Source organism: Acinonyx jubatus, unplaced genomic scaffold (assembly GCF_027475565.1).
Source record: "Acinonyx jubatus isolate Ajub_Pintada_27869175 unplaced genomic scaffold, VMU_Ajub_asm_v1.0 scaffold_20, whole genome shotgun sequence".
NCBI classification, from domain to species: domain Eukaryota; kingdom Metazoa; phylum Chordata; class Mammalia; order Carnivora; family Felidae; genus Acinonyx; species Acinonyx jubatus.
The window spans coordinates 408,515-422,081 of record NW_026463939.1 but is presented as its reverse complement, the minus strand read 5'-3'; the positions used below and the strand labels follow the sequence as shown (position 1 = coordinate 422,081).

The following is a 13,567-nucleotide window of genomic DNA, read 5'->3' as shown; positions in this document are numbered from 1 at the left end:
AATGTGAAATTGGAATCTGTTTGCTAATATTTTATTTGTACATTCTCATCAATAACTAAAGGTCTGTAATTTTATTTTTATTGTACTTTTCTTTGATCAGAGTTAAGTGTCAGTGTTACACTTCTGAAAATAAGTGGAAAAATTCCTTGACTTTCTATGCTCTGGGACAATTTATGGGGCATTGATGCAATCAGATCTTTAAGACTTGGTGGTTACATGTTAAAACCATCTGTGGGCTGGATCCTTGGTAACTTCCTCTGTGTCTTCTAGAGAAATCAGTCAGGTAAGGTTTCTGTCTCTAATGGATACATCGTATTTTCCTAGGGAAACACACTTATTTAGGGTTTCAAATTTATTTGTGACTTTCTCCTACTTTCGTTTAATGTGGTTCCCTCTGCCACCACCAGGGAACTGCTTTCTGGTGTTTATCCCATTGCTTTGTTTGGGCTGCCCCTGGGCTCCCTATAAATAGATGCACAGGCCCCATGGTCAGCAGGGTGCTCTTTTTCTCTGTGTGATAGCCCTCATGTGGGGCTGGTAGCTGCTGGGTTATTTCCAGAGTGTGACTGTTGGGAAGGAGGCCGCTATGAACATTCTTGTTAGGGTGTTTTTGTGAGCACACCCATCTCACTTGGGTAAGCACTGAGTGGAATTTCTGGTCATGGGGAGAATGCATGTTCATGTTTATGAGGAACCTCAAAACCGTTTCCCAACGTGATTGTCACATTTTACGTTCTTACTGGTGATGGTTCATATCCTCACCAACATTTTGTGTTGTCCGTTTTTTTGACTGTAGCCATCCCAGTGTTTGTGAAATGGTATCTTAATGTGATGTTTATCTGCATTTCCCTGATGACTAATGATGTTGACACATTTTCATCATAGACAGGCCTTTCTTCCATCTCCCTAGGAAAGTACCTGTTCAAGTCTTTTGCACATTTAAAAAAATTGGGTCGTTCATCTTTTTACTATCAATTTATGAATTTTATATATTCTGAATGAGGTCCTTGGTCAATGTGCTGCAAATACTGTTTTCGTGCCCTGTGGCTTGTCTCTACATTTTTAAATTGTGTCTTTTAATAAAGTCCAGTTTATCAAGTTTTTCCATGAAGGGCTAGTGTTTTTGTGTCCTATCCAAATCTGCCTATTCCAGACTCATGAAGGCATTTTGTTTTCTTCTAGAAATCTTATGATTATGAGGTTTTATCTTTAGGCCTAAGCTATGTCTTGAATTAATTTCTGTGGAATTAGATAGGAGTCCGTGTTCATTTTTTCCATACGGACAACCAGCTGTCCCAGACACATTAATGCCATATTGTCCTGGCTACCACAGCTCTATGCTAAGTCATGAAGTCAGTGTAAGTTCTGAAATTTTGTTTTTCTTTAACATAGTTGCTTTGGCAAATATGGGCCCTTTGCACATATAGAATTTAGAATCAGCTTGACAATTTCTGCAAAGGGAAGAAAACCCTCCTGAGATTGTGATTGGGATCACATCACACCATAGACCGATTTTAGAGACTGGTCTCTCTAAACCATGTGGAATCTTCCAGTGCAGGAGCATGGCATATCTCCTGGATTATTCAGGTCTTGTACATCTTTTATTAGATTTATTCCTAGGCATTTTATGGTTTTTTTGGTTTAAAAAAAATTTTTTAATGTTTATTTATTATTGAGAGACAGAGAGAGACAGAGCATGAGCAGGGGAGGGGCAGAGAGTGGAGGAGACACAGAATCCGAAACAGGCTCCAGGCTCTGAACTGTTAGCACAGAGCCCAACGCGGGGCTTGAACCCACAAACCACTAGATCATGACCTGAGCCGAAGTTGGACGCTTAACCGACTGAGCCACCCAGATGCCCCATGTTCTGTTTGTTTGTTTGTTTGTTTTTTTAATCTAGGTCTGGAGTTTTCTTTGTGGGAAGGTTTGTTGTTGTTGTTGTTTTTAAGTAGGCTCCATGTCCAGTGTGGAGCCCAATGAGGGGCTCAAACTCACAACCTTGAGATCAAGACCTGAGCTGATGGACGCATGGTGGATCAGTCAGTTAGTATCCAACCTAGGCTCAGGTCATGATCTCGTGGTTTGTGAGTTCAAGCCCTGCGTCAGGCTCTCTACTCTCAGTGCAGAGCCCACTTCAAATCCTCTGTCCCCCTCTCTCTCCACCCCTCCTCCCTCTCAAAAGTGAATAAACATTAAAAAAAAAAAGAAAGAAAGAAAGAAAGAAATTTGAATTTGTTACAAAAAAAAAAAGACCTGAGTCGAGATCAAGAGTAGGATGCTTAACTGACTGAGCCACTCAGGTGCCTGGCTGTGTCATGATTGTAAATCCCTGGTGTCAGTAACTTGTATTTTTCTTGATAAAATTTGCTAAGGGTGTATCAAATTTATTGATCTTTTATTGATCTTTTATCAATCTTTTCGAAGAACCAAATTTGACTTTGTTGATGATGTTCATTATTTGACAATTTTAAACAATATCATTGACTTTTTCACTCTTGTTATTTTCTTTCTTCCATTTACGTTGGATTTAATTGGCTCTTTTACTCTAGTTTCCTAAGGAGAAACTACACTCTCTTCCTTTCATAGCTCACTAGGATTTAGTACTCTCTTTTCTGCTAATGTCTCTGCAAGTTACCAGCTCCCTGTGGTCTCATCAGGACAAGGGCGTGGATTTGTGTAGTGTCACTTTTCTTGTTGTTTTCCATCATTTATAAGCGAGGGTATTTGGGGTTAGGTGGCTGCTGCTGTCCTAGGATGCCTAGAGATCTTCAATATTAGCAGTTTAAAAGCTCTTGGGAATTGATATTTATAAACCCTGATAGAAAAATTAGCCAATGATATGCATGAGCAGTTTGCCAAGCAAGAACTACAGGCTAACAGTGAGGGTGTGGAATCTCATCAATATCAATCCCATTAATAATCAAAGAAATGAAAATTATAGTAAATAGTACAATAATTTATCACTTAACAAATTAGCAAAAATTTAAAAAGAAAAAAGTATCCTACATGATCAAGAATTAAGGGAAATGAGTATTGTGAGATACTGCCAATAACTACAAACTTCATAGAAGTTAAAGTCTCTAAATGTCTGTATTTTAAAGATACAAATTGAAATATTTATGAACTCCACTGCCCGGATGCCCTCCCTCACCTCCAGCTTCTGCACTGGCCGAGTAGAGTTGCAACCTCCTGCTGCATGGAGGTGATGTAGAATTGAATGAGACATTCCATGTAGGGTACCCAATACTCACGTGCACCGTGTGAGCTATCATTTTCTTTTTTTAAATTTTTTTAATGTTTATTTCCTTTTGAGAGAGAGACAGAGACAGAGTGCGAGCCGGGGAGGGGCAGAGAGAGAGGGAGACACAGAATCCGAAGCAGGCTCCAGGCTCTGAGCTGTCAGCACAGAGCCTGATGCAGGGCTCGAACTCAGGAACCATGAGATCATGACCTGAGCCAGTCGGACACTTAACCGACTGAGCCACCCAGGTGCCCCCAGCTATCATTTTCTTTATCGTAATGATGATGATGGTGAGCAGGAAGAAGATAGACAGATAGATAGAGGATAGATGAAATGCTCATTGATCATGTAAATCGGTGGCTGTGTTCTTTTGTGCATCTTCACTACTGGTGATTCTGGGAACTCACTGCAGGGCGGAGCTACAAAGCTTGCTTTTTGAATAAAGATTTGAAGTCAGGCACAGCGTAGCCACATGCTGCACTTTTCTACATACATGCACGCACACCAAATAATTATGGATATAACTGATTTAATAATCATAAAAATATTGTGAATAGCAGACACTAACAAATTTAAAATGAAGAGGAAAATATTTTAAGATGCTCTAATTGATAAAGAAAAAATTAAAAACCTGGATACACTAACAACCATTACATAAACCGACATGGTGCTAAAACCCTCCCCTTTTCACTTGCTGTCTCCCATCATCCCCAAGCTGAATGCTCTTGGAAGTGAAACCAAACTTTCAAGGTGCACGTTATCCTTGCCTTCAATAAGTAGGTCCAGGAAATGGAAAAGAGGGAGAGGGGCCTGACTCGTATCTAGTGATCCTGACACCAAAATCAGGAGGGACGCTCGTGGGCCAGCTTTTCCTTAAATACGGATGAGCATCTCCGCAGCAAAGTGAGTTACTTCCAAGAGCACATTAGAAGTGACAATAAGGCTTATCCTGTAATATGCAAGAATGATTCATCATCAGGGACCTATCAGGAAATTCTCCACATCAATAGACTAAAGAAATGTTATATTATTGTTTCAGTAGATGTAGAAATAGCACTTGATGGAGTTCGATATTTATTCATGATAAAAACTCTTAGGAAAACCAGAACATAGTCTGGAAGAAAGTGCGTGAACAGGGACAGTCCATATAGTGAAGTGAGGCTCCTGTTTTGTTTCAGGTACTGCTGGGAGCCTCATCTCTCCATGATGATATTTGTATTTTGTACAAGATGAGTTTTATAATCATTAGAAAAAGAAGAACACAGTGTTGAGGCTTATAAACCATGATGAAGTTCCCCTGTCATCTGCACACTTGGGACCTATTGCAAAATGGCCATAAATAAACAAATAAATAAATCAACAGTGGGTGTTTCTGGAGGTTATAAATACAGACTACGGAACAGGAGAAATGGTCGAAAATGCAGCAGAGACAATGCTTGCGCTTTCTCATTGTGAAGGTTCTGAGAATGTGGGCAGGAGCCAACTCAAGTTCTTGTTTCTTCTAGTCTCTCGATGGCTTTGCCCTGGTCGTGAGTGCGGAAGGCATGATATTTTACGCGTCAGCAACAATCGTGGACTATCTGGGCTTCCACCAGGTAAACACAGCTCTTCAGCCTGCGGCGTGGTGGGTCCCACTGTTTGCACACGCTTACTGTCTTCCAGCCTCACACACCTGTAAAACCAGGCTTTTCTTATCACGCAGGTTTTATCAGGTAAGGATTTCCACATCCCAGCTTGGTCTAGGGCTCAAGGTCACAAGAGAGGTGTCCAGGGTGTCACAACTGTATTGGGCACTGACCTCTGCTGGCCGCGACCTTGCCACAGCATCACTGTCTGAAACCCCAGAGATGGGGCACATTCAGGAAATAACGTGTTCTGGAAATGCCCTTATTGATGTCCAGGTAATTCATTTGGTCTGTTGCCACAGGCCTGCCCAGGCTGAATGATTCCAGACATTGGGGCAAGGCTCTGGGGTTGAGACCCACCAAACGCTGGATCCTCCTCCAAGAAAAGGTACAATAAAAAAAAAAAAAAAAAAAAACCCACCCATGACCCAGGGAGGGAAAAGGAAACTTCAGGGCCTGGCCTCTGGGAAGGAAAGGAGGTCGCTCATGAGAAATCCAAAGTTTGAGCTTCAAGTCCAAATCGAAATTCATACTTAAAAAAAAAAATTTAATGCTTATTTATATTTGAGAGAGACAGACAGACAGACAACAGAGCATGAGCAGGGGAGGGGCAGAATCCAAAGCTGGCTCCAGGCTGTGAGCTGTCAGCACAGAGCCCGATGCGGGGCCAGAACTCACAAACCGTGACATCATGACCTGGGGGAAAGTCAGACGCTCAACCAATGGAGCCACCCAGGCGCCCCGAAATTTACACTCTTGTGTAGCTCAGAGCCCCAGGTCAGAGCCAGTGGTGGACAGATGAGAACGTGGGGCACCAGGAAGCAGAAACATGACCTTAGCTGCAGGGCCACAGCCGTCCCCCAAAAGATGTCCCCTCTGAAGAGGGCTTCTTCGTGCAAAATTATAAACACACTCCATGCAATATACAAACAGGCAGATTGGAGAAAGAACAAAATAGAACTTTGAAAAGTGAGGTATACAGTGTATCTGTCTGTCAGGGTCCTACCTGGAGACAGAAACTGTGAAGTGATCTGACTGGCTTAATATAAAGAATTAATGTGAGTTTCGTATAAAGAATCATTAACACAGGATCCTAAGGGGGTACAGCCGTAGACAGAGACACAGCGAGCGGAGGGGCCACAGGGCCCACAGGAGGCTGGGCACTCCAGCAAGGAGCACATTCTGGAGACACCCTCGTGGGTGAGGGTGAGGCCATGGCTCCTGGGTGGTGGAGAGGTCACCGAGGTGCCCCAGGCCAGGGCTAGCCAGCAGGAAATGCCCACTGGGATGCTGGCCAGACTCTGGGGGAGGCTACCTGCAGGCGGACCTGGCCTGGGTGTGGTCTCAAAGGACCCAACCTCCCTCCTGCAGTGCCCAGAGCACCTTCACCAGCGGAGGGGAAATGTGTGCAGGATCCGGGATCAGAGCCAAGTGATGAAAGGAGCTGAGAGGCAGTACATGGAATTAGAAACAAAGATCCCACAGGACGGGCGGAAAAGCAAGGGGATGCCCAGAAGCAAAGGGCGGTGGAAGCCAAGATCTGAGAATGGGGGTCCCTGACACATGAAGATTCAAGTCTGCCTGAGGCCCCTGAGGCTGCTCGGAGCATTTGACGCAATTTCCCTGAAGACTGTCCCTTTGAATCATTGCCAAAACTGAAGTGTCTGTCACTGCACAGATGACCCGAGAAGTGTCTCGTCTTACACACGCCTCTACATCTGCTTTCCTACCACCTGAACCTGGGACCGATGGCTGCCACTGACCAGGCCTCTCCCTGCCGCTGGCCCCGGGACAATCTTTGGACAGACAACGTGCACACACCCACTCTTCCACAGGGCAGCCGCTGGTGACAGCCGACCCTGTGGCCTGGACTGGCCCCTGCAGCACGTGGAGGTGTGGCTCCGGCAAGGACCCCACACACAGGGCCACCGCGTGGCAAGTGGACAAAATGCCATGGGTGTGATCTCCAGGAGGTGCTTCCAGGGCTGCCCTGCACACCACGGGGACAAGCCTTGGCTCCGCTCTCTCTGAGCCTCCTTTTCTTCTTCCATGTGCAGGGCACGGGGCATTGGCACCTTGTGACACTCGGCGGTGGGGAGGCGTCCCCACCACCAGCCACGCCTCAGGGAGGTGGCCCGTGGTTCTTCTCCCACTGGCTGCTCCTGGCAGTGGGTGCCAACTGGGCTCCACAACTGTGTCCTTGTGTCCACCTCCACCTCCTGAAGACATGCGGGGCAGGTGTTGGGGGATGTGAAGTGGGGGGAATGCATCACCCGCCCCAGACACATGAGCACCTGGATGGCCAGCTGAGGCCCTTCCTCCCCTCTTTAGCCCTCCCACGTGTGCTCTCAAGGTTGCTGTGCTCGCACAGCTCTCTGGCCTCGGGGCCCCCTCGCGCAGCTTGGAGCTCAGGGACCCACAGATGGCCAGCACCAGGCTGCGGACACGACGTGATTCCAGCCCCCAAATGGCAAACTCTGTCTCCTCGATTGCGTGCGCGGGGTCTGAGTCTAGAAAAACGTGGTCTGGGCTGCCTTTTCCATGCTCAGAACTCAACTTCAGTCCCTATCACTGTCTGCTGAGTTGCCCTGCAAATTCTCCAGACACACCCAGAACTGCCTACCTCTAGCCGTAATCCGGGAGGTGGCTTTGGTGATGTGCAAGTGTGCTGAGGCGAGGCTTTGGTCCCAGGTCTGAACGTGCTCACTAGAGTCTGTTTTTTCGAGCTTGGTTATTCTGCAAGTGCTGGATGTAAAATAAAATTTTGCCTTCTATTATAAAGAAATTGTTTCCAAATGCCATTAAATCAGGCATTGCCTCTATTTATGTAAAACATGTTCAGAAAATATCAGAACAGTTTTGTGCTGTCGTGAGCTCCTTGTGCAAAATACTTAACAGAAGTCAGGAACCAATTATTTCAGTATCTTCAGGTTCAGCAGTCATTTTGATGAACAGCTAGGTTTTAGATGCATGTTTTAGTTGCCGTTGACATTTATTGATTCAAGAAGGGGTCCATTCTCCCCAAGGCTGGCAGCTGGGGGAGAGCTGTCCCCGTTTGAACCAGGGCAAGGGCATGGGCGCAGTTGGGAATCCCACAGGCTAGGTAACAGGTGCGTGTGCAATTTGCATAAAAGGATGAGGGCTGCGGGGATGGGGCTGTAAAAACTGGTCATGACTTTATTCCTAACTGCAGAAACGGTAGTTTAGAGCTAAAATAAGGCTGGCTTTAGTTGACCAAAGCTGTGTCTGTTTTTCCACATTTTTTTTTTTTGAGAGAGAGAGAGAGAGAGAGAGCATGTGCAGAAGCCCATGCATGCATGTGCGGGGGGGGGGGGGGGGGCAGCGGGGCAGAGAGAGAATCCCAGGCAAGCTCCGCACTGTCAGTGTAGAGCCCGATGTGGGGCTTGAACTCAAGAACCACAAGATCGTGACCTGAGCCAAAATCAAGAGTCAGACGCTTAACCGACTGAGCCACCCAGGCGTCCCTGTTTATACATTATTTGAATACTTATTCTACTGATCTCTCCACCACTTGTCACTGACCCCGCTTTGTAGGGAGCAGACTCCGGGAGATTAAGGGAGACCAAGACCAGTCAGATATGTCACAGTAGTTATTATACCTTTGTTGCCCAACCTAGAAAGTGTCCACATTGGCTGTGTCTTTCAATTTGCCTGAGTCAGAAACGTCTTTTCCGGTTTTATCATGCCCTCGCCATAGGTCTATCTCTTGTTTTCGTTAAGCCACAGAGCCCCTCTTACATGTTAATCCCACACATCCTTTCCATTAATTAACTCAGGTGTGGGGAGACATGAACAGGGCAGGGCGTCCAAGGACGCAACCTTCTGGGATTCTACAAAGCGTGGGGTCACCCACCAAAGCTCGCGAGAGAATGACCGAAAGACAGTGCCTGTTACAAACTTCCCATGGGAACTACGACTGCCCAGTGCTCGGAGGTCAGCAGTCTTTTCCATTCATCAGACTGTAGAGGGGAAGCTGCCATCCATTTGCAGCAGGAGGAAGAATACAGAATTTGCAGTAATGAGTCAACGAAATGGTATTTAGTACCTCATACAGAAAATATAAAACATTATTTACAGAAATTAAAGAACCAGATAAACAGAACGACATGCCATATCCGTGAATCAGAGGACTCCAATTATCATTATAAAGATGTCAGATCACGTTACAGAGGTAATGACATTATCATGAAAACTAAGTAGCTCTTCTAGGTAGAGATAGAGGAGCTTTTGGGAATGCAGAAAGTTGGGAGTCTCCAGGGCCAGGGGGCAGGAGTAGTGATTACTGGGACTTACACACCGGACACAAGACTTCCTGTAGGACCCAGTTGCTAGATGAACAGACCCCAAGACAGAACTGGAAGCTCACAGCAGGCACGTGTGCACCGGTGTGGGATTTACAATGAAGGGGGCGCTGTCCCGTGGTGGGGAAATAGCCATCTTGCCAACAAACAGAGCTGGGTAAACTGGATTTACACGGGAAAGAAATGAATCCTGGGGGCGTTTGGGGGGTCCAGCCAGTTAAGCATTTGACTCTTGATTTTGGCCCAGGTCATGATCTCACGGTTCATGAATTTGAGCCCCACATTGGGCTCTGTGCTGTCAGCATGGAGACTGGTTGGGGTTCTCTCTCTCTCTCTCTCTCTCTCTGCCCCTCCTCTGCTTGTGCTTGCTCTCTCTCTCTCTCTCTCTCTCTCTCATAAATGCATTTTAAAAAACTTAAAGAGAGCTTGATCCTATCTCTTACCTCATAGCATGCACAATAAATAAATGGCAGAAGTTTCTAGAAGCTTCAGGACCCAGTTAGGAGATGGGTGAGGATGATGAGGGCAAGACCCCACCCATGAGGAGACAGACAGATGAACTGGCCGTGTGAGGTCCACTAAGAGAGCAGAAAGGCAGGCCAGGGAGTAGTGGCTCTGGCATCACAGCCCACACAGTAGAGGACCCATGTCCAGAGCAGATGAGGAACCCACAAATCAGCAAAACAGCTCAATGGAAATTTGAGAGAAGGACACAAACAGGCGACACGCACACTCCCACATGACATGCGTACATGTGCTCACACGCACACCTCAAGACCAAAAACATGAGAAGATGCACAATTTCATCGGCTCACGACGCACGGGTGAAGACCACGGTGCGGAACCGTGGCAGCCGCCACAGCGGCTCGGATGAAGAGGGCTGGGGACGCCTCGCGTCGGCCACAATGTCAAGCGACTGCGCTGGCACGCACCGCCACAGGGGCGTGTGGATCTGCGCCCTCACTCTGGAAGGGCGCTTGGCGCCATCCGCTAATGCTGGCCCTCTGCCACCCCTGACCCAGGAACCCCACCCCTGGGCGTGACTCGCTCAGACACAGCAGCGGCGTGTGGAATCAGGTGGAGACACTCACCCCACGGACGCGAGAAACTGGCGCCACACACGCGGGTGGGAGAACGTTACAACTGTGATGTGCAACCACAGAGGACGGACACTAAGAACAGCATTCCGTTTACAAACATAACCGGCCTACGGTGTGGGCAGCCTGTGCCATGACCGCCCCGGGGGGTGGAGGGAAGGGGCTCTGGGAAGCTGTTGTGTCCTGTTTCCTGATCTGGGAACTCACGCATCCACTGTATGCATATGATGTGGGCACTTTTCAGCCAAGTGTTATGCTGAATCACACTTTATTAGGAAAGCATCCTATGGGAAGGGCACGCGCGATCACAGGGCCACCAGATGAGGTGGGAGCTGGCAGGTGAGTGGAAGCCATCAGGTCTTGAGCTGGAGGGAAAGCCTGGTGCCCTCGCCTCCACCAGGAGTTGGTCTCTGCCTGTTGGCCTGACGTTCACACCCAGAGCCTCTGACGTGGACAACCGTGACCAGGGACAGCAAGCATTCTGGCCTGTGAGCACTTGTTTGTCTGAAGACGTCTCTTTGGACGAAGGAGTGCGCAGGTAATTGTAGTGCAGCCTTCGAGTTACGGTCGTGTTCCTTTTCCGCTTTCCTGAGGTTGTTTGACCTGTAGGGATCCCAGTGAGCCTTAGCCATGCAGCTATGGGCAAGAGTAGGGCCCCTTGAACAGACAGCGGGTCTCATCCATCTGGGTGAGTACACTGGTTACTTTCTGAAAAAGCAGCCTCGTTTCTGGACTTGATTCTTCAGGGACTTTCCCTCCGTCTAGTTTTCGTAATGATCCTGTTGAGAAATGATGCAAACTTAGAAATGGCTCTTTCCAAAGAGGCCAAGGGCACCTGCCAGGTTATTCAGGTGTTGTTGGGCCAGGCTCTCCGTGCGGATAATGAGCGAGGGAAGGTTAAGGGAAGGTCGCGGGGAGATGTGCATGGCCTTCATCATTTATCAACACACTCTGAATACGTCTGCTAACGGTCAAAATAGTCACGTTCCTGGGAAGCCAGTCTTCGTAGCCCACAGTTGTGGCCGCTGTGCCCTGAAATGCAGCTTCCAGGTGTGGACCCGGTGCCTTCAAGGGCTAGCCTCTGTGTTCAGGGCTCAGGTAGGTGGGAGGACAGAGGAGCAGAAAGAGGGCTAGGGACCTGCAGGTCCTCGAGGTACCATGGATGGGAGCAGCGGCCAGGCACAGAGGAGCCAGGATGAAGGAAGTCCCTGGCCAGGAGGCCCGGCCGGGCTCTCGTGTGCTCTGATGGCCCCCAGTTCACCTGGCAGCTACTGTCTCACCTTATGGCTCTGGTCTCACCTGGCGGTTCCCACCTCACTTCTTAAGGACACTTTCCTAATAAACTTTTGGGATATGACACAAAGTGTCCCCATGATAGACACACAGCTTGATGAGTTCTCCAGTCCTGGAGAAGAGTGGCTACCCTGGGCCCAGGTGTTTGATCTCTGAGCCTCCTGCTCTGCCCTCAAGGGCACTGCCTGGTGGATGAGTGGGGGGCTGCGGGCAGGTGGGGGGCCTGGCATTCCAGGCTGGACACCTGTGTCCTCCCAGGGAGGAAGTGTCCTCCAGCCAAAGGCCTGCCTTTCCTGTGAGACTTCTCTTCACAGCTGTGGCTGAGACAGCTCTTCAATGACTAATCACGGGAATAAAGCAGGTTGGAACAGTTGTTGCAATATTGCAGACGGACGTGATGCACCAGAACATCTATGACTATATCCACGTGGACGACCGCCAGGACTTCTGCCGGCAGCTGCACTGGGCCATGGACCCTCCCCAGGCGGTGTTTGGGCAGCCCCTGCACTCAGACACAGGTGGGTCTTCGGGTCCCCAGTGAGCCTGAGACTTGGGGCCGTTCCTGGAAAGGCGTGGGCGCCTCCGGAGAACTGACCACCATCTGTTCTCGTCCTGCTTCGCCTTCCTTGGGAGACCCCCCAACTCCGAATCCTCCTCCCCTCTCCAGCCCCCCCCCCCGGCACCCTCCTCCCCTCTCCAGGCCACCCAGCACCCTCCTCCTCTCTCCGCACCCCCTCCCGCACCCTCCTCCCCTCTCCAGCTCCCCCTCCAGCACCCTCCTCTCCCCTCCAGGCCACCCCGCACCCTCCTCCCCCCTCCAGCCCCCCCTCCCGCACCCTCCTCCCCTCTCCAGGCCACCCAGCACCCTCCTCCTCTCTCCGCACCCCCTCCCGCACCCTCCTCCCCTCTCCAGCTCCCCCTCCAGCACCCTCCTCCCCTCTCCAGGCCCCCTCCCGCACCCTCCTCTCCCCTCCAGGCCACCCCGCACCCTCCTCCCCCCTCCAGTCCCCCTTCCTGCACCCTCCTCCCCTCTCCAGCTCCCCCTCCAGCACCCTCCTCTCCCCTCCAGGCCACCCCGCACCCTCCTCCCCCCTCCAGCCCCCCCTCCCGCACCCTCCTCCCCTCTCCAGGCCACCCAGCACCCTCCTCCTCTCTCCGCACCCCCTCCCGCACCCTCCTCCCCTCTCCAGCTCCCCCTCCAGCACCCTCCTCCCCTCTCCAGGCCCCCTCCCGCACCCTCCTCTCCCCTCCAGGCCACCCCGCACCCTCCTCCCCCCTCCAGTCCCCCTTCCTGCACCCTCCTCCCCTCTCCAGCCCCCCTCCTGCACTCTCCTCCCCTCTGCAGGCCCCCCCTGCATCATCATCCTCTGACCAGCCCCCCATCCCGAACCCTCCTCCCCTCTCCAGCCCCCCCCCCCCCCACCGCACCCTCCTCCCTTCTCCAGGGCCACCCCTCCCGCATCCTCCACACCTGAGGAAATGAGGCAGTGCTTGTCTGTCACCTGGCAAGCTCCCCTCTGGAAATCCTAGGCCCAAGTCTGATTTACCTGTAAAAAATCCTGTTAAGAGACACTGCCCCTTGTGGGCAAGTGTTTCCTCCTGACTGTGGCCCCTGACCCAAGACCAGGCCAGCTCCCCTAGAGGTCGTGGAGCAGACAGGAGGCCAAGGGAAGGGGCGGCGTCCACGGGGGTCGCCGCTCTTTCACACACTCCCCCAGAAGTTGTAAACGACTCAAGAAAAGCTTCCACCACAACCTCAGGCAACAGCAAGATTTACCCCACAAAGCTGAGTGAAAACAAAAAAACCCAGGTGCCAACACAGTATCATTTTATAAAGCTCAAAACACACGACAGCTGACCCACGACAGCTGACCCCCAGTCACCCCTGCAGTTATACTGAAGGGATGTTTCTAGGGACAAAGGACAAGGAAGACCAGCTCGGTCAGAGTGGCTGTGTCTGTGAGGACGAGGGTGGGGAGACAGCGGGAT

At 50.0% G+C, this 13,567-nt stretch overlaps 1 protein-coding gene across 4 annotated transcripts in view; it reads left to right on the top strand.

The window, feature by feature from the left end:
• The window catches only part of AHRR (aryl hydrocarbon receptor repressor), a 92,242-nt gene that overhangs the window by 67,778 nt on the left and 10,897 nt on the right, over positions 1-13,567 (top strand). For 3 of the 4 annotated variants that reach the window (XM_053213912.1, XM_053213910.1, XM_053213911.1), the window contains 2 exons: positions 4,747-4,836; positions 11,967-12,096. In XM_053213912.1, the coding sequence (XP_053069887.1) occupies positions 4,747-4,836; positions 11,967-12,096 (220 nt within the window). The remainder of the gene's footprint in view (positions 1-4,746; positions 4,837-11,966; positions 12,097-13,567) is intronic. The other variant, XM_053213913.1, reaches the window with a different exon arrangement.